This window comes from Raphanus sativus, chromosome 1 (assembly GCF_000801105.2).
Source record: "Raphanus sativus cultivar WK10039 chromosome 1, ASM80110v3, whole genome shotgun sequence".
Classification (NCBI taxonomy): domain Eukaryota; kingdom Viridiplantae; phylum Streptophyta; class Magnoliopsida; order Brassicales; family Brassicaceae; genus Raphanus; species Raphanus sativus.
In genome coordinates this window covers 2,225,333-2,245,317 of record NC_079511.1, presented here as the reverse complement: position 1 = coordinate 2,245,317, position 19,985 = coordinate 2,225,333, and the positions used below count along the sequence as shown (strand labels likewise).

At 37.0% G+C, this 19,985-nt stretch overlaps 6 protein-coding genes across 7 annotated transcripts; 3 read left to right on the top strand and 3 right to left on the bottom strand.

Moving 5' to 3' along the window:
* Positions 1-32: 32 nt before the first annotated feature.
* LOC108807808 (uncharacterized) lies at positions 33-4,037 on the top strand. The gene is given in 6 exon segments (XM_056986629.1): positions 33-80; positions 771-866; positions 961-1,050; positions 1,136-1,285; positions 1,426-3,029; positions 3,164-4,037. Coding segments are annotated over 6 exon segments (2,862 nt in total).
* A 50-nt stretch (positions 4,038-4,087) lies between these two features.
* On the bottom strand, positions 4,088-5,336 carry LOC108807778 (octanoyltransferase LIP2, mitochondrial). Of its 2 annotated transcripts, XM_018580030.2 has the most exons (3): positions 5,188-5,278; positions 5,016-5,079; positions 4,088-4,889 (listed from the first exon to the last, which is right to left on the bottom strand). In XM_018580030.2, the coding sequence occupies exon 3, from the start codon at positions 4,883-4,885 to the stop codon at positions 4,175-4,177; it is 711 nt and encodes a 236-aa protein (XP_018435532.1). In that variant the 5' UTR covers positions 4,886-4,889; positions 5,016-5,079; positions 5,188-5,278; the 3' UTR covers positions 4,088-4,174. The 2 variants fall into 2 exon arrangements, with proteins under 2 accessions (XP_018435532.1, XP_018435528.1); XM_018580026.2 differs by lacking the exon at positions 5,016-5,079 and having other exon boundaries at positions 5,188-5,336.
* Positions 5,305-5,872, bottom strand: LOC108807791 (probable ribonuclease P/MRP protein subunit POP5). Its single transcript, XM_018580037.2, has one exon. It carries the CDS (start codon positions 5,870-5,872, stop codon positions 5,423-5,425), a length of 450 nt encoding a protein of 149 aa, XP_018435539.1. The 3' UTR covers positions 5,305-5,422.
* Positions 5,873-6,138: 266 nt separating this feature from the next.
* On the top strand, positions 6,139-7,564 carry LOC108807801 (NADH dehydrogenase [ubiquinone] 1 alpha subcomplex subunit 13-B). The gene is made up of 3 exons (XM_018580048.2): positions 6,139-6,426; positions 7,013-7,084; positions 7,169-7,564. The coding sequence occupies exons 1-3, from the start codon at positions 6,212-6,214 to the stop codon at positions 7,311-7,313; spliced, it is 432 nt and encodes a 143-aa protein (XP_018435550.1). The 5' UTR covers positions 6,139-6,211; the 3' UTR covers positions 7,314-7,564.
* Positions 7,565-7,641: 77 nt separating this feature from the next.
* On the top strand, positions 7,642-11,180 carry LOC108807769 (7-hydroxymethyl chlorophyll a reductase, chloroplastic). Its single transcript, XM_018580015.2, has 19 exons — positions 7,642-7,797; positions 8,153-8,258; positions 8,341-8,425; positions 8,490-8,601; positions 8,681-8,765; positions 8,880-8,921; positions 9,009-9,087; positions 9,171-9,222; positions 9,334-9,396; positions 9,496-9,593; positions 9,669-9,704; positions 9,803-9,864; positions 9,949-9,976; positions 10,075-10,154; positions 10,246-10,315; positions 10,407-10,464; positions 10,572-10,636; positions 10,727-10,821; positions 10,904-11,180. Exons 1-19 carry the CDS (start codon positions 7,710-7,712, stop codon positions 10,992-10,994), a joined length of 1,395 nt encoding a protein of 464 aa, XP_018435517.2. The 5' UTR covers positions 7,642-7,709; the 3' UTR covers positions 10,995-11,180.
* A 1,308-nt stretch (positions 11,181-12,488) lies between these two features.
* On the bottom strand, positions 12,489-14,359 carry LOC108858138 (probable indole-3-pyruvate monooxygenase YUCCA3). The gene is made up of 3 exons (XM_018632109.2): positions 13,551-14,359; positions 13,070-13,441; positions 12,489-12,803 (listed from the first exon to the last, which is right to left on the bottom strand). Exons 1-3 carry the CDS (start codon positions 14,259-14,261, stop codon positions 12,576-12,578), a joined length of 1,311 nt encoding a protein of 436 aa, XP_018487611.1. The 5' UTR covers positions 14,262-14,359; the 3' UTR covers positions 12,489-12,575.
* Between the last annotated feature and the right edge of the window lie 5,626 nt (positions 14,360-19,985).

Sequence of the window (19,985 nt, the reverse complement as noted above, 5' to 3'; positions counted from 1 at the left end):
ACTGGAAAGTGAAAACAAAGTTTTCGAGAGAGATGGAGAAGAATGCGATAAGTCTACGGGAAGAGGTTAAATCCTCTGATGTAAGCTTTCCTATGTTCCCTAGCTTGGATTCGATTGCAAATTTCTATGTTTCGTTGATTTTTTTTTTTGAACAACTTCACCGGTCACGCTCGTAGGAACTTTTTTTTTTCAGTTTTCGATTCGATTGAAATTTCTAGGGTTCGCGTATAATAATATATATGTTTGCATCCATTTGTAGGCGTATGAAGCGGAAGACTATGAGTAGTTTGTAGCTAATTTAGAATATTAGAGATAGCTGATGAGACTTGTTAGGTTGGAGCATTGATTTCATGTATCTAACGAGATTCAATTCCTTTCTATAACAGCTTATGGAGAACAGGGTTCAACTACTCACACGGCTCGGTCAGTTAGATCCACAATACAATCCTGATGTTCCCTCTTTTATTGAGAGCTTAACAGTATCCACCCTTAACTTTCTTATCGCCTCTTTCCTTTTGCTCTTGTGTTATAGAGAATTCAGGATAATGATGTGAACACTTTATTGCTGAAGTTACAATGTTACATTTGTTTCATCTTGATACGTTTATTCTGTCATATCAATTGCTAGTTTAATACCATGCTTCACTTGGATTAAGATAACTATACATGCATTCTTTAAGTTGTGTCTGTTCATGTATGTTTCAAGCGTTCCTTAACGGAAGTATGATTAGACACTCTGGGAAGACTTCACATGTCTTGATGTTTCTCAGTGTTTGTTGAACAAGTCTATCATTTCTGTGGCTTCCAAATACCTCGCCTTGGATCGGCCTGACTGTTCTCACTACTTTCTCGCTTTTGGTATTAAGGTACAGTGTTTTTACTTCCTCTGCTACCTATTGCTGAACCTTAGCTTGGGAGTGTTGATTGTATTATCTTTTTTTTTTACTCCATTTCGAGTAGGTAAGCCAATGGTGTGTAAAACATTTAAACATGTCTGTAATGTCGATGGAGGAGTCTCAAGAGGAAGAGCATTCCAACGTTTTCTTTCAGGTTGGTGACGTTTCTGTGAGTATAAATCTGTATGAGCTAATTAATGATTACTGGCTATTTGGGGTTTTCAACCATTGTTATGCAGCTTCTTTTGGATTATCTTCGCTTTTCTGCCTCAAGCTTTACTGCTATTGGAAAAATATGTTTTACGAGAGATGAGACCTCAACTTTGTCAGTTCGTAAGTTTGTTTCAGAGCACCTGAATTTGACAAGGGAGGTGATATCGAATGCCAAGGTATCTTCCGGATTCATCTTAATCATGAAGCTGGTTAATCAACATATGTTCTACTGGAATTCCATTTTTTTACTGTAGGTTGACATTAGTGTTTTGCATTGGTGTCATCTGGTAATAGCTTTTATTTTAATTTGGGACAGAGAGTTGAATCCTTCTCCTCGGAAATTTTCAAGGCTGCACAAGTGGTGATAGACTCTGTTGTTCGTCTCTGCAAAGAGTTCTCCCCAATAGTGAGTCGAGACATGAATGAAATGATGACTAATGGTAATGTAGAGCGAGCAAGGACGGAGGAAGGCAGCAGCACTGTGTGTAATTTGGTAAGCATAATTACACTGGGAGTTACATCGCTGAGTGAATTGGGAATGCTTGCTGCAAGAGATGGTGGTAATCTTGTGACGATTCTTAATACATCATGGAAGGGCGTGATTACGTTACTTCAGATAGACAAGCAGGCGTTGGCATCTAAGGTAGATGTAGGAGAAATCATTTTAAAGCTGATATCTCTGATCAAGGAGTCTCTGAGATTTGCTGCTGAGGCTTGGTCTTGCTCAGGGAAGGAAACCATATCTGCAACAGAAGCCAGAAGGGTTTTTCTTCCTGTGAAATTCTATCTTATCAATGCTGTTAAACTTGTGGCGCTGTTTCCAAGCCAGTCGTCTATGGTGTTCAAGGATATAGCACTCTGCATTTTGATGATATCTGCTTTCAAAGTTTCACTGAGCCAACAAACACATGGCAAACATGCGTGTGAAGTAATGACTGATCTTCTAGAGAAAACAGCTGTAGATCTTCTAAGTGCACTGTTGAACGCAGGTGAAATAACACAAGAATTCAAGCTCACACTTATTGATTCATTGTTCGTAGATGAACAATGTTTCTCAACCCAAGTTTGTAAGAAACAGGGACATGATATGCAGACAAAAACAATATTGGTGGATATCTTGTCTTTATCTGTTGAATCGGGTACAAGTGCCAGGGTTTTGCTCCTCGTTCGAGTTGTATTTTTTCAGTGTGTGATGAGGTATTCTTCTGAGCTTGAAGAAGATGCAAAGCTTGCAATCACCAGAAAGCTGCAATGGCTTCTCGACATATTAACAGAAGAAGAGGTTTACTCTTCCGTCCTATCTTCTCAGCTACCAATGGCAGATGGTTCTGGAAAGACTATAATCTGGGAATCGATGTTTTCAGCTCTGCTTCTATCTCTCAAAACCGTTATGATCAATCTGTCTTCATCTCCTGCCTGGGAAGAGCTTGAAACATTCTTACTCCAGAATCTCTTGCATCCCCACTTCTTGTGTTGGCAGATAGTTATGGAACTCTGGTGCTTCTGGGTTCGTCATGCTACTGAGGATACGGTGGCCAATATGATCGATAAGCTTTGTGTATTCATGATGTCAATGTCAACATCAGAAACGCCGCTTTGTCCTGATTCCGTTCTCAGAAGAACTGCAAAGTCCGTCTGCTTTCTTCTCACTCACAGCCTCAAATCTTTAACAGCTCGAGTTTACAAAAACATTTCCACTGAGAGCAGATCCGAATCTGCACCAGATGCATATCTAGCCTTTCTGTTAGAGGGGTTTCCGCTGAATTTTCTTCCAGACAGAACAAAAGAGGACACAGTGAAACAGATAGTCGCAGATTTCATCCACTTCATTGAGAATTTCAGTGAAAAACCATTAGAATCCTCCAGATACACTGTGCACGGAGCTCCAGTTTTCGCACTATCTGCCTGCCTTGGGATACTGTACGTAACTATGATATGTACTCTTGACAATTCTCTATAAATCTTATTCCACTAGATAGCAAAATCAGGTCAGGTGCGAGCTTAGAGCTTTTGTGGTGTGTATATTGACCGTTGCCATTTTGTTTTATTTGTAGAAAGACGCGCATGACAGAGATTGACTCCAAAACTCTGAAATTTGTCGTTGCTCTCATTCAGAAGCTCAGAAACTCCAAAGACGAAAAGACAAGGGATTGTCACACTGAGATTCTCAGCGAAACACTATCAATCATCTCAAGAAGCGAGCAGCTATACACTTGCCAAGAGATGGACAGTGTCATAACAGAGCTTCAAAGACTCTTCGTTTCGGAAACTAATAAGCATCATCATCTCAATAAATCAGAACCGAGCCTTGCTCTCTTCTTGTCAGAACTTAACAACTACGAAATGTCTGGAACTGAAACCTCTCCAAAGAGCAGGGCGGTATGGGAACTCTACCATCTGCTTCTCAGGAAACGCCACTGGGCTTTGGTACACCACGCGGTTACAGCGTTTGGGTACTTCTGTGCGCGTACGAGCTGTAGCCAGCTATGGATATTCGTACCTGAAGACGCTGCTCTAGCTTTCGACATAGCTTCCGGAAAAGAAGCCAAAACAGACCGGTTCATGTCGGAATTAAAGATGTTCGTGGATAAAGAACAAGCGCTTCTCTCAACCACTCCTTCACATGAGGAACTCGAGTTACTTTCTAAAGAAGGCATGGAGGTTAAAGCAACAGTGCATAAGATACAAAAAGAAAGAAAGCGGCAGAGGTCAGTGGAGGCAGAGAAACGACCAAACAAGAGAAGGAAACTTCCCGAAGAGATTTGCAGAGGAATGGAGTTATTGCAAAAAAGAGTGAAGAAGATAAACGAAGGTTTACGCGAGCTGAGATCTGATGAGAGTGAAGAGTTTCACAAGAGTTTACAGAATCAGTTTTAGTGTCTTGAAGATTTGGTGTCTCATTTGGTAAATCTTGCTGCTTCCGAATAAGATACTTCTTACTCCTGAATACTGTTAGTTGATAATTTGAAAAAAAAGAATGATGAACGTTTATAGATTTGATCAAATGATATAATGTGTTACAAATCTGAAATCAAATGCATTGAAAGTTGAAAGATAATGTACTATTAGTCTTCATCCTCCAGGGTGTCTAAAATGGCTGAAGGATCTTCCTTCCACACAACATCATCATATGAAAACACTTTGGCCAAACAAGAAACCAACTGCTCGTGGATCACTTCGTCGGAAGGAAGCTGAGCATCCGTCTCCCTTCTCAGAGAAGTAACTTCTTTATCAGCAATCCCACAAGGAACAATGTGCTCAAAGTACTTCATATCAGGATCTATGTTGAAGGCCATACCATGACAAGTGATTCCAGAGGATATACGAACCCCAATAGCACCAATCTTTCCATCTCCCACCCAAACCCCAGTCTCACATTTGTTTCCTGGACGAGCTTTCACCCCATAAAGCGAAGCAAACTCGATCATTGACCTCTCCAATGCCTCCACATAGCTCCTAGCACCAAAACCTATGCTGCGTAAGGAGAGGATGGGGTATAAGACGGCTTGGCGAGGGCCATGGAAAGTGATATCTCCTCCTCTTTGAGTGTAATGAAGCTCAGCTCCAATGCTCTTGAGTTCAGCTTCAGGGATGAGTAAGTTGTGATCGGTTCTACGTTTTCCCAGCGTGTAAGTTGGTGGATGCTGAAGCGAGAGGAGTGTATCGGGGATTCGGTTAGCTTTTCTCTCGGAAACTAACTTGTCTTGAAGTTTAAGGGACTTCAAATAGTTCACAGTCCCTAGCTTCCAAACCTCTAGGGTTCTTGGGGATCTCATTTTCCTGCACATCATCCATCATTATTCACTTCAGCTCTAGATATTTAACATGATTACTACGTACTCGCCACCACAAACTTAATACTACTGATGGGATCAAAATGAATGACCAAAACAGCAATAACTATACCAAAAAGCAACAAAGCTAAAGTTGAATCAAATCTGGGATAGAAACCCGAGTTCTGGATCCATGTCTGTGAGGCATTTCATCGAACATGTAACGTGCAGAAACAAAAGACACATTAAAAAGGTAAACTAATCGATAAAGCCAGAGACTTTGAAGAGGTTTAGATGTTAGATACCGTTTCGATTCTTCTCCTCCACCGAAGAGTTTTGACCTCAGAGATAATTGCTCCTCTCGATTATATAATTTTCTTTTTTTGTGTTTATTAGTTTCACGACTATTTGTATTTGTACCCTTTAGTTTTTGAATTATCTCACAAAATATCATAGTTTTAGAATAATAATACAGACAAGGGGAGAATTGGACACTTTGGAAAACTAATGGGTCAAATTCGAAAACAAAAAATCGAGTTATTACAACAGTTTGAGCTTGTCTAAACACCGATTCATCTCTCGAATCTCCTCTTCAGACAATCCTTTCCCAGACTGATTAAACTTCTCCGTTTCGCACTTCAACGCCGCGTCTCTACACGCTCTGCTACAACCGCTGATATCGAGCAAGTTAAACACCACAGGACAGTTCCCGACACTTCTGACCAGCGTCATCGCCGACCAAACTCGTCTGTGTTCATCTCTCGATGATCTCACAATGCACAGCTTCGTGACCGGGTTCACATACGCGACGTGGAGGGATCCGAGACAAGAGGCGAGACCGCACTCGCCGAAATTGACGAGGATGCTGTCTTTGATCGCTTCGGAGAGGTTGAGTTTCGTGAGAATGACAGGAGTTCCTTCCCCGAGAAGATCCTTGTCCGGGTCGAGATAAACCTCCATCAACATGTACCTGTTCTTAAACCCCACCATGATCGTAGAGAGGAGCAACACAAGCGGCGGCTGAGGAAAGAATCGGAAAACTTAGGGGTTTATATTTAAAGAAGAGGAAGAAGAAGACAGTCACGTGACTCCACGTGATTTACGAATTAAATAGGCTTGGGCCTTAAAAGCCCAGTTTATTAACTATGTCCTTTCTTCTGAATCCTAATCGAAGAAGAAGAAGACAGTCGTGAATTAAATGGGTTTGGGCTAAAAGCCCAGTTCATTAACCAACTATGTCCTTTCTTTCTTCTGAATCCCTAGAAGACTGTTGTTAGCAAAAATCGAATCGGATCTCAGTGATCAGAGAGTCAAATCGATCGAGCGAAGATGACGGAGGCGATGATAAGGAAGAAGCCGGGGATGGCGAGCGTAAAGGATATGCCGCTGCTTCAGGATGGTCCACCACCGGGTGGGTTCGCGCCGGTCCGATACGCTCGCCGGATATCCAACACGGGTCCTAGCGCCATGGCGATTTTCCTCACCGTTTCGGGTGCCTTTGCTTGGGGAATGTACCAGGTCGGGCAAGGAAACAAAATCCGCAGGTATGAAATGAGGTTCCTATAGCCTAGAAGCTTTCAATTTGGTGCATCCTGGTCTTTAGAAATGAATAGTTGTCCTTTAAAGTTGTAAACTTTTGTTCTGTGTGCAGAGGTAATAAAAACATAAACTTTTGGTTCGTTAATTGGTAATAAAAACATAAACTATAGAAATGGCTAACTTATGGAAGTATAGCCAATTTGCCTGCCAAGTGCTGATTTCAATTTTTTTTTTTCAAGTTATGTTTGTGTCTGTGTGTTGTTTGGTTAGTGTTCCATGGCATTTTGGTTGAAGCTTAATAAGCACAAGTTTTGCCTTTAGGATTTGTCTTTATATGACGGATATAATATTAGGAGATGTGGGAATCTACAGCCCCTTAAGCGACTATCGTTGAGCTGCGATGAAGAAAGCAATCTAGTTGCAAGTTAATTGTAGATTGTTAGTCATTTAGTAGTATATCATCTGGGCTTATCCGTTAACAACATTTGTAGCTTCTCATCAGAAACTTTCAGTTCCCTCGTGATGGTAAAAAGTACGCTTTTAATTTCGTTACCGGTAAATTCTTACTAAGATTGATTTTTTGATGTGTAGGGCGTTGAAGGAAGAGAAATATGCTGCTCGTAGAGCAATACTTCCCATTCTTCAAGCTGAAGAAGATGAAAGGTAATAATGACTCTCTTTTTGAAACTGCTACCTTCAGAGAGTGAGTAGTAATCCCGGCCTCGTATTGTTTGTCTTGTTAAATAGGTTTGTGTCGGAGTGGAAAAAGTATCTGGACTACGAGGCCGATGTAATGAAGGATGTTCCGGGATGGAAAGTTGGTGAGAACGTTTACAATTCTGGTCGTTGGATGCCACCGGCCACTGGGGAACTCCGTCCTGATGTCTGGTGATCTCTTCTTAGTTTCTCTCACAAAGTCAGTCATATGATGATGATGATGATGATGATGAATGAATGTTTCAGTGAGGATTAATAATATGTTATCTTTTTCATCGGATAATATGAGAAAGAATGATCCAACAGACCGTTGTTCTTGGTTTTGGTTTTGCTTGAATATTAATCTTTTTTGTTTCAATTGTAAAACGAGACAACAACAATGAGTTTCGTCAGACATCAAATAAAACCTTTCAGTCCGGTTTAAAATTGGGTTTGAGGTCGGTTACTATTTAACCGGTTATTTGTTATTGGTCTGTGATTTTGACTCTTATCATCTTCAAAAGGAATCTCAAGTTCGTTCAAAAGCAAAAAAATATCTTCTCTCTGTCTTCTCTCTCTCATTGGGCAAAACATGATTACTGTCGCCTCCAAGCTCTCTCTCCTCCCTCCTCCATTCTTCTCTGTCGTTAACTCTTCTTCTTCTTCTTCACGTTCGAAAGGTGCTCACTTTTTCCTGCCTCTATATCTCTCTCTCTCTCTCTCTGTTTTGCTCTCTGGCTCACACATGTCGTAGATTCTTTAAATTTTCTTAAAAGACCCGTCTTTTTATTAAATTTCGTTAACCCTTCAGTGCAAAAAACGATCCCTGAAATTGTGTGAAAGATTCTTGAGAATTTTGGCACTTGAAACAAATTGGAACTTGTATGTCTATATGTTTATTTTGTGTTGGATTAGCATGTTTATGTTCTCAAAACATCGATCGTTGTCTTAAATTCTTACATCCTCTGTGTTTTTCTTTCTTCTGGACCTGCCTGAAGTTTTCTTTGTTCATTGTCTTCTGGTCTTCAACTGTAGATGTGAATACAGAGCCGAAAAAGAAAGTGAAACTACGAGAAGACTGGAGGGAGAAGTCCAAACCTATACCACCCGGAGGCACCTATCCAGCCAAAGATCATTGCAGGTTCTTTTTACTTTTGTGTAACTCCCTATGTTGGCCTTGTTCCTTATCAGAATGCTTGGTTGTTTTAATGGGGTTTATGCAGTCGATGCGGGCTATGCGACACCTACTACATTGCCCATGTGAAGGATGCATGTGCATTTCTTGGTGATGGAATGTCAAGGATTGAGGTAATCTCCTTGAGATGGACAAAGATGTGTTACATTTTTTTTTAAATTGAAAGTTTTTGTGCAGAGCTTGGAACCTGTTGTGCATGGTAGAGGAAGGAAAGCAGATTCCTTAGAAGATACATACTTTGGGGTCCATCAAGAGCAGCTCTATGCTCGTAAGCTCAAGCCTGTTGAAGGTAGGCCATCATGTCTCTTTTGTTGTTACTTCTTTATACAATGTCTTGGGAATAAGCTCAAAAACTCTTCCGATTGCAGGAGCACAGTGGACTGGAATTGTCACAACCATAGCCATTGAGATGCTGAAATCTAACATGGTTGATGCTGTTGTTTGTGTGCAGAGGTAGTAAAAAAACTGCTGTTTAATTCCAGTAAATTGACTAAGGAGGACATTTTATCAACCGCGTTATAGATTCTTCCAATCTAATCATGTAAATGATCTGTTTGAATTAAACAGTGACCCTGAAGATAGATTGTCTCCAAGACCAGTATTAGCCAGGTTCCTTCCGTGATTTATTTGAGGCCATTCTGGTGTTTACTCTGAATGTGAATCCCTCTTGATGTTTTATTTATTTTTAATTCTTAGAACACCTGAAGAAGTTTTGGCAGCAAGAGGCGTCAAACCAACCCTGTCTCCTAATCTGAATACTCTTGAACTAATCGAGGTGTTATTTGCTTGCAGAGACCCTTTGTTTCTTGTATGTTAGTCTATTTCAAAATAATATTAAAAAAGTTGCATTTGTAACAGTCTTCCGGAGTGAAACGTCTTCTCTTTTGCGGTGTGGGTTGCCAAGTGCAAGGTATGTCTCTGTGACATGCTTCTTTTTTTTATATATTATATATTTTCAAGTTCCTCCCATACCATGACTCAATATTGTTATATAATGCAGAGTGATTTCTTATTACTGCAGCGTTGAGATCAGTGGAGCAGCATCTGAATCTTGAAAAGCTCTATGTTCTAGGCACTAATTGTGGTAAATTTACTCTTATCCTTATTAGATTTATTAATATCTTGAAATGCCTGTTAGATGTTGTTTTCAACAAGTACTAATAGTATCTTTGTGAATCAATAGTGGACAATGGAACACGGGAAGGACTTGACAAGTTTCTTAAAGCGGCTAGTAAGGACCCAGAGACTGTTCTCCACTATGAGTTCATGCAAGATTACAAGGTCAGAATACATAACCGCTATCTATAATTTTCCTATGCTTTTTAGCAATGAGTCTTGTTTTGACTTCTCTTGCAGGTCCAACTTAAACACCTTGACGGACACATTGAAGAGGTATTATTAATCACTTTAAAATATTTTGTATCTTTTCTGCGTTGTTATTGCAGCTTTAAGCCCCTTTTTTTTTTAAAAAAATCGTTTGGCTAAAACAGGTTCCCTATTTCTCTCTACCAGCAAACGATTTAGTTGATGTCATAGCTCCATCTTGTTATAGGTAATGCCTAGAAAGTTTGTGTATAATCAATGTGTTGCCGCTGTGACCTTCTAAAAAAAAGTCATTTTCTTTTCTATTCTGCAGCTGCTTTGATTACACAAATGCATTAGCGGTGAGTGTTTCTCTAGCAATTAAGATGTCGTTCCATTTTAGTTTAGAGTCTGACCTATTTCCAAACACCTCCTTATAAATCTTATGGTATTGTTATAGGATTTGGTTATCGGTTATATGGGTGTTCCAAAGTATTCAGGTGTGAACATGACTGACCATCCGCAGTATATTACAGTGAGGTCAATACTTCTACCTTCCTGTTCTCAATATGAACCCACATAGTCTAGTGAGGTTAGCTAAAATTAGTGTTGGTTCTGCGTAAAACTTCAGGAATGAGCGTGGGAAAGAAATGCTAAGCTTAGTAGAAAACCTTTTGGAGATCTCTCCAACAATCAGTAGCGTAAGACTTCTAATATCTAATGGTACTACTTGTTATAAGACTAAAGGAACCCAGTTAAACAGAAACATATCTTCTTTTGCTATTGTTTTAGGGTGATCGGCGACCTTTTGTGACAGAGACCGTTAAGGCTGACGATGCTGCTAAGTTCGGTATGTTTCTTGAATCATCTCTGCTTAAAGACATATTCTTGTTAAACCAATGCAAGATGCAACTATCATTTGTCTTGAAGTGATCTAATTATTCTATATTTTCTCAGGTCAAGGTCCTGCTCAGCCTGCGCCACTATTTGTTGGAAACATTATAGCATTCATCTTAAGTTTGGTAAAGCTGTCTCACTATAAAACACAAACAGGGAAGTAATTCAAAGCAAAAAAAAGGTCTTGATTGGATAAATGCAATCTTTGCTTTCAGGTTGGTCCTAAGGGTCTAGAATTTGCTCGGTACTCATTGGATTACCATACCATCAGAAACTATTTGCACGTCAACCGGAAATGGGGAAAAGAAAGGTAAAAAGTCTGAACCACATTCCTAGAGATAAACGTTTATATTAGCCCCTCTAATAACCAAAAGTGGCATTGTCAACTGCAGAGCCAACAATCATATGCCTTCGTATTCCAAAAAGATAGTAGAAATGTACAACAAAAACGGCCAAATAGATCAAATGCTCTCTAAGAAATGAACATACAGTAATAAAGGCAGTTGCTCATGTAAGTTTACAAATGTTGCACTCATTCTACAGTGGGTAATGTACATTGGTCCTACTGTATCTCAACTTGTAGTATGTAAGAAATATTCAAAAACTATTATTTTGTGAATTTGGTATATAAGACACCGGCAAAAGAGATTGGGTCGGTTTGGTGTTTTTCTTTGATAAGAGAACAGTCTAAATGGGCGGCGCAATCCAAATGACCCATGTGGTTACCTTCCTCCATATCTTTAGGTTAAGGTGATGTCTGAGTAAAAGGTTGCAGGGTTCTGTGTGAGAACATGAATAACTGTTTTAAGAGGATGGGAACCAGACATTTAAACAGTTGGGGGAAGTTATAGCTTTTAATGTTTTCTGTTTGGACCAGAGAATGAAGGAACCATAGTTTCTCTAGCCTTCAATTCACTCACTCACTCACTCACTCATCACCTCTTCAACGGTTTACTTTCTTGTCCTTTTGTTTGTTAATTCTATGTTCTGCTGGTTCAATGGGTTTGCCTGCAGAGTCTCAGACCTCAGATGAAACTTGATACTCATAAATGTATATGATCTCTTTGCACCAGAGTCAATAAAGTAAAAATAAGTCTGAGGCTTTGTCCATATACAGAGTATGTAAGAGTTTTTTTTTTCCATATTTGGTGGAAATAAAGTTACTACAGTACCTTAAATTATTTTGCAGTGCAATTTGACAAGTGAAAACTAAAATAATGTTAAGAGATATTATTTCTGTATATTGCATAGCTTGGATTTAAATCCGTTTCAAATGTATATGTAAAATCATTTTAAGTTCTATATATATCATATATAGTTCCTATAAATTATCAAATTAATTCATGTTATGTTATAAAAACCCTTTAGTGACGAATATTTTTCTTAAACGGACAAATGATCCTCTTATGTAGTAGATATATGTTTTGTTTCCTTATTATCAGATCAATTGCATTCCTATTGGATTTTGCATATCCTACATAAATCATAAATGCATGTTTTGTTCCCTGGGATATGAGTAATCATGTTATCTTGTATTAATGGTCGAAGATAATCATGTGAAATCAATCATTTGTCAAAATAAAATCATTACAAAATGGTATAATGATTCCTAAAACACCTAAACAACAGCTCTTGACGTATGAGCTTTCTTCCAATAATTAAACTGCATGATATTAGTTTTACTTTTGCATAATAGTAGTTGTTTATTTCTCCCTTCCTTGTTTTGTTTAATCAATTGAAAAGATCATAAAGATAAGAAAATAACATAATAACATATGTCATATTAGATTAAGCAAAACTTCTTACAGAGTTCAAAATCTAAAATGAAGAAGAAAAATAATACACAACAAGAAGGAAAATAAAGCACACTCAAAACAATATAATAAAAATCAGAATATATATAAAAAAGCCACATCTTCCATAAAATAAAGAAGAAAACCCAAATATTCTTTTATTTTCACTTCTTTTTGGGTTTGTTCTTCATAGGAGAGGGCTTAATTTTTGTTTTCCCTTTCTCCATTTTGTATTTTTTTTCCCTTTCCCTAATATTTTTTTTTTTCCAAACTAGAAATGTGAGATACATCGACGATGACGAGCAGCAGCAGTTTTCTTCTGTTGCTTAGATTCTTCTTTCCACCTGTTTGCAATATCGTGAGCCACACTCATCGCGTCCAGCGACGCGCCGAACAATCCTTTTCTCGTGAACCCGACCGCATACAATCCCGCCTCTCCTTTCCATCCGTTTGGAAACGGGTGTTTCGGTATCCCATCATCGGAGAAGAAGTCATTGTCCTGAAAGTATAATTTAAAACGACTTCAATTAGTACCACGATCAAAACATTAAATGTAACGTTTCTTTCTATCTTTTCTAAGATTGTGTTTTTTCTTTTGCATTTACTGCTCACATTCAATAACACATTTGAGTCGGGTTTTCGCTAAACTCGGACCGGGTCGGGTGGGTATTCATGTTTTTTCCTTCCGACATCATTAAATGTTATAAAAATTTACGCTAGATCTTTAAAAGAAACAATGAAAGATGTTGTCTAGAAGGTTGCTACCTTAAGCCATGAAGGGACGTTGCTTCTGTAACCAGTAGCTAGAATAACGGAATCAATCTCAAGAACACGTCCATCGACTAGCTCAACTTTTCCTCGACCGAACTTTATGATTCCTGGGACGATCTTGATATTTCCCGATCTGATTTTTGGCAGCGCTCCGATGTCGAGAACGGGTGTTTTACCTTCCTTGTTCTTCAGCTCTAACGGTCCGATTTCTGGCCTTTTCAGACCGTATTTGTCGGTATTCCCCAACACAATCCTAGCTAGTAGGAGCAGTGTCTTGTCCGCGAGCCAAACCGGCATCCACTTCATCATGGTGACTCCTAGCTCGAACGTGGACTTCCCAAGAATCTCCCTCGGTAACACATGAACCTGATATAATAAGAACAAACAAGACAGAGTATAAGATAAGACACTCTGTTTTTAAAAACAGGGGATGCTCTGTTTTTAGGTTATAAAGACTTGGACTTTTGGTACTTACAGAGCTACGAACGACCATTGATGGGTTTGCTCCGTGGTTGTAGAGATCAAGAGAGACCTCCATGCCTGAGTTTCCGCATCCCACGACCAGAACATTCTTCCCTTGGTACCTTCCACCGGATTTGTAGTCACCGGCGTGAAGAACATCACCGCCAAAGTCCTCTAGACCTTCGAAATCCGGCACAACTTTCTCAGCATTCTCACCAGTAGCCACCACAAGCCACCTGCAGATATACTCAAACTCGCAAGAACCGAGCTGCCCGCTCTTGGAAATGGTCTTAACCCTCCACAGACCGAACGTCTCGTCGTATTTCGCCGACTGGACCGTCTCGTTGTACTTAGGGTTGATGTCGAAGTGCGTTGCGTACTCCTCAAGGTACTGGATGAACTGAAACTTGGTAGGGTATTCAGGGTAATCCTCAGGGAAGGGGTAGTTAGGTAGCTGGCAGAACTGTTTGGGGAGATGGAGTTTGAGACGATCGTACGTCCTGTTTTGCCACAGGGAAGCGATGCAGTTAGCTCGCTCGAGGATTATGAACGGCACTCCTTCGCGTTTCAAGCCGGCGGCTACAGCTAAGCCCGATGGACCAGCTCCCACGATGACCGGACCGTTGACCCAAATGCAGCGTCGGGAGAAAATGTTGCTGTCCGGGATGAAGTTTTGGAACATGCTTGAGATGTTGAGTGACTTCTTGTTATTATTTCTATGCATTTTACAACAGAGGTTTGAAGTTACTTTTGTCTAGTTCTGAATAGCAAAAAACAAAGGAATGTGTGGAAAAAATATTCAGATTATGGAGAGCTTTCTAGGACAAGAGGAGGGAAGGTTTAAGTGTATATAAGTGTGTGTCTTTCGTTGGATTGGAAAGATGTATAAATAGAGAAGAAGACTTGAAGCAAATTGGTATTTGTAAAATTAATATTTTTTTTCAAAATGATTAGTGTTATTTAATTCTCAAATGATAAGCTTGCAACCCACTATTACTTGTTTATTTATTTTTTCTTATGTTATACTTATTGCTATTAATTTAATCCTCGTCCAACAAATACAATAATTAGTGAGAAGAAAAGTGGTTGAATATTTTTGCATCCTCTTTCTTTGCATGTCATATATGAACTACGTATACTAGATGAAAGTATAAGGTCTTTCAATTACTAAGAGTAGTAGTCATATATTTAAAATTTTCTGGCTTTATCAATATGTTCTCGATCTTGTTACCGTGAACATTCTCATTCATCACTCATATATATTACAACCCTATTTAAATTGCCGTTAGTGAAAAAAGAAGCCCATGGCGTATTGAGAGTAGAGACATGACTTTGGATATACACTTGAGAAGGGAAAGAAAACAAGATAATTAAGTTTGATGTCAGGTTGCTACCGACGTGGGAATCAAGTAAGGGAAAAAGGAGAGATACATACATATATGTTACTTGTATGATCGGTTCTAATGAAGAGACATGACAACGCATTTTGCTACATGATCGTGTATATGTATAAACATGAAAGGTCCATCGGGGTTCTTTTTGCTCCTCTTTGGTCCTTTTCTAGGGAAAACAGGTATCTGTGATTTTTTTGTTAAAAATATCGCAGTTGTCACTTAAAACTATTCATCAAAAATTTGTTCACATACAAATTTATATAAGTACTTTTATTAATATACTTACTTTTAGATATAACTTTTATTTTTGTTGCACATCGATATTTTTTCCAGAGTACATATTCTTGTGGAAAGTTATTTAATTTGGTAGTAACTAGTCAATCTTTCTACTTTAAAAGTTTTTTTGACATTAAAAATTTTGTAGCACGTTTTTCAGTTCTGAAAACTTCAAATTAATTGAGGTAAGTTTTTAAAAACTATCTTAACTGATGAAAGTGATACAAGTATGATTATTCACAGTGGTTAAATATGTTAAATATATAGTTTTACCTGACAAATGTAGTACAAATAGATTATGCTTGTTGTAGATCTTAGTGAGGTAGATAAAACTAACCATAGAAAAATACTAGTATTGATGACAAAAAAATACTAGTATTTTGTACTTTTTCGTAATGTATATATAGATAAATTTCAAACGATAATTATAAAAAAAAAATTCCACATCCGCTCATTCTATATATGTATGTTATAGTCTTCATCTCCGGCGTCAAGCTCTAAACCATCTGATTGTAAATCTGGTGTCCGATGTAGGTGGGAGTCCATTCCGGCGTCCAGTTCAGAGCCATCAAAAGCTTGTAAGGTCATGTTGTCGGCGTATAACTCTCACCTCCGCACTACCATGTCTCCTTTCTATGAATGGGGAAAATTTCTCGGATCCTTTTCCGAGCTTTAGTTTCAGTTTACTCACCGGTTTGTTACCTTGTGGAGCGGTCTGTACGGGGTCTGAAGGTGCAATCAAGACTACTTCGGTTTCTTTCGTTGGTGAGAACTGTCTCTCAACATCACTTGTGACTATTTCTCAGCTGTCCGACTTTATCATGAAAGCTTTATCGACGCATTCAAACTTGGTTTTGTTTTCAAGAGGATGTTTCATTCCCTCTTATCTTTGTAATCCTTTGATTTGAATTTAACGAAAGTTTGTGTTTAAAAAAAAGTCTTCATCTTGTAAGATTTATTTTATTTGGAACACTACTCCCATAAATGGTTTTTGGAGTAATATATATATAGGATAATATATTGAAATAAATACTACTCCTAGTTCACAGTCCTTCTTAGATACAATTTAAGTTTTCATTTTTTTAAAAATCAATTTATTTTTCTTTCAAAAGATAAAACTTAGAATTCTGCGATGCTGTGGAATTCGAGGCAACGTGGTTAAACCTCCATCAGGAGTGGCTACACATCCCACAGACTTCCCAAGTCCACAGAATAATAAATTAATTTCATAAAAAAATGAAATGAATCTCACCTCAAACATATAAATAAACATATATTATGTATGTTTATAAATAAAATAACAATAGTTTGTGGCTTTTGATTGACCTAGGGTTCAACGGATATCGCCACATCAAAGATTATCTATCTTGTGTTCATTAAAAGAAAGTATACTATTGGTGTCAAATGATGATAATTAAGACTAGTAACAATTTGATGATAACATGTGTGTTTTGGTTTCAATTATTTCTTTGGTAGTACTTTGTATAAAACTGAAATTTGGTTTAGTAATTAGTATAGTTAACTAAACGCATAAATCCTACTTAATTGGATTTTATATCTACTTCGTTTAATTACAGTGATTTATTCTGATATAAAACCAAAAAAAGATACCCATTTTTGGCAACTCACATGACAGAATACTTACTTACACCTCGAGAGCCATTAACGACTTAGGTTTAATAATTATGCATATTGCATACCATGATACTCGAGTTTCAGATAATAAGGTTGTGATAGGTAACTTACACTAGACTAGTAGATTATATACAGACAGTTCTATTGCTCTCTCTCTACATATATCTTTCTAGTATGGTTAGTTATAGATTTGAAGTTGTTTGTAAATGATATATGTCCTAATGATCGTTAGTTGGGACTTGAATGTATATGACCGAGTGAGATGATTGAACTAACCGTTTAAACCAAAACGCCAAATAATTTGTTTATTGTTGCACATATTATAAGGGAAAATTCGAATATTATAAAGGAATAAGCCGTTACAGCCATTTATTCGACCTTCGTATTAACATAATTTTGCAAAAAGAATCTAGAAACTCTGAATTTTAAATAGATTTACAGTATAACATTTGTAGTTTTCCGTTTTTTTGTGTGTGGTGAAGAGAAACTGTTGTCAAGATCCAATGAACCTATCTATTCTTATAAGTATATAATTTGGTTGTTAAGACATGCATTGTAATGTTGCATATTTCCAAATTAAACGTACAAATTTATTGGAATAAGCAACAAGCATGAATGTTCGAAGAAATTGACTTTATTTGTATATGAATGGATAGATATTTAGAAACAAAAAAAAAGATATTTAGAAACAAATTATTGAAGATGTTAACGTTTCCTCGATTGAGAACATGACGCGTTGCTCGATCTCCCATTACTGATTCGAACTAATTAGAGTGCCAATGGGAAGCTGTATGATTTATAGTACCAAACAACTATCAACGGTGATAAATAGGAATCAAATTTAAGTTAGTACGATACTAGTATAAAAAGTATATTGTTAGAACAACATTCCTTACAACCTCTGTTTGTACGTTTCTACTGTTGTATATATGATAGGCAATTTTTTTTTGTCACGAGATAGGCAATTTGTTACAGTCAAAATTTACAACACTAGTAAGTTTATTGTATAAAAGGTTACAAGATATTTTTAAAAATATATCACCTAATCAATACTCTCTCTCTATAATCTGTTGCTTTACACAATTCATTAGATATTTCTATAAGAAACAAACTCATATAATTTTCGTATGATCAAACTAATGAAAAATGTCAGAACTTAAGAGTCATTTTTTTTATTCCACGTAAAATCAATCGATATTTATTGGAATAAAGAACTATGAAAAGACCGAGTTGAATTTACTATGTTTAGGGTCTCTTACATTTATATGCGAATCAAAATATCTTTGAAATGCACCAATCTAGAGGAAACCAACATGCGCTTGCTTTTGGCAGGGAATTTAGTTAATTTAACTTCATCATATACAATTAGGATGATAAACGAAATTGAATAGAAGTTCTCGAGAATATTCGGATGTTCTTAATCTCACCTTTAGTTTCACCGACCATTTGTAAAGAATACAGTATATCATAACTCGTTTACCAAAGTAATATCGCTACTTTCTTTTTGTGTCAGCGCATAGTAATATCGCTACTTAATATGTCGAAAAGCACATTTATCAAAAATCACATTTCGTTGTAACTATCTCGTAAAATGTAACCGTATATAGTTACACTTTAGAATGATTCATAGAATCTAATTAACATACGTAAGAGATCCTAATGATATCATGTTTATGATTTATAGTCCACGAAATGAATTAAGAAGTTGGCAATACATACCAAAGTTGGTATAAATTCGTGACACAGACGTAATAAATTACAAAGTGAGAAAACAATAATAGAAGTTACTAACATTGTATGTACTCTCAGTAAAAATTATTGTTTTGTACTGTAACTTTTATTAAATGATGATTTCATTTTCACGCATACTACATAAGTATATGATTACATTTACATGTGTGTATATATATATGTCTGGATAATGGTACGTAGTTGCTGAATGTTTCTTGGAATATACACTATCTTTTTGGTTAATCTGATGCAGAGAATCAAAACTGAAGGCGTGTTCGATCCTCGTTGATTGAGAATTTGCAAAGTGAAAACTAAAAAGATTTAGGGAACTGATAACGTTTACCATGTCCAAGACTTGGGTAATGGTGTGTTCTCCATTTCCTAGAAACCTCGAGAATTGACATTAATGCACCGATAGCATGCATATTTAATTAATATTCTTACGGAATGATGGTTTAAATTAACTATCATGTTTAGCCGTTTGATAGAAAAAGAAAAATTAACTATCATGTTCACTGATCTGATTTACTGCGTGCATATACGATATACGTGCATGCATTTCTTCCATATGTACATATATCATGTATGATATCCGTTAGCTTTACAAATTAATTTGCAAACGAAGTAGATGCTAATCATAACAAAATTGAATAAATTAAATTTAACTTCAGAAGTATCTCTTATTCTTAATCATAACCCAGGACACTATAAATGTTAAATTCATTAGAAACAAGTACATATTATAGCTTATTTAGTGGACAATAAAATCTTCTCGAGTGGGAGAATATTGGATTGTGCTTGTGTTTTATTCGAAAATAATAACTAAGAGAAATATTTATAAGGAATACGATTGGGAAGCAGAATATGTGTATATCATCACATGGAAACATGGAAAATGGAATAACAAACTCCTCTAAGCTAATCAGAAAATTCTCTCTTAAAAAACTCATTTGACTTTGTGATCTTGCGTTTGACCATTAGCAAAACCAACCCATATTTGCTTCTCATGATATTAACCAACTAGTGTTACGCGCGGCACCATGAATAATATAATATTTCAATATTTTTCGAACTATAATATAACTGGTTTTATATGAATATCAGTCACTTTTCTTAGTTATATTGGTGTGACTTTGTTAAGCATGCTATTCTATTTTTTTCGATCAAAATTGTTACATTTTAAAGTATCTCAAATTAGGATACAATATTTTATTTATAGCTTTTATTAACACTTAATGTATACAGTCTTATAACAAACAATTAACTATATCAATATTTTTTCAGGAAAAAAAACAATTAACTAAATGAAGACCAAGTGGACTAAATAAAATTAAACTGACATGAAATTATGACACTATCAGCCAAATTTTGGTCAAATCTTTTGGTGGGTATATATGTAATGCCAATCATTT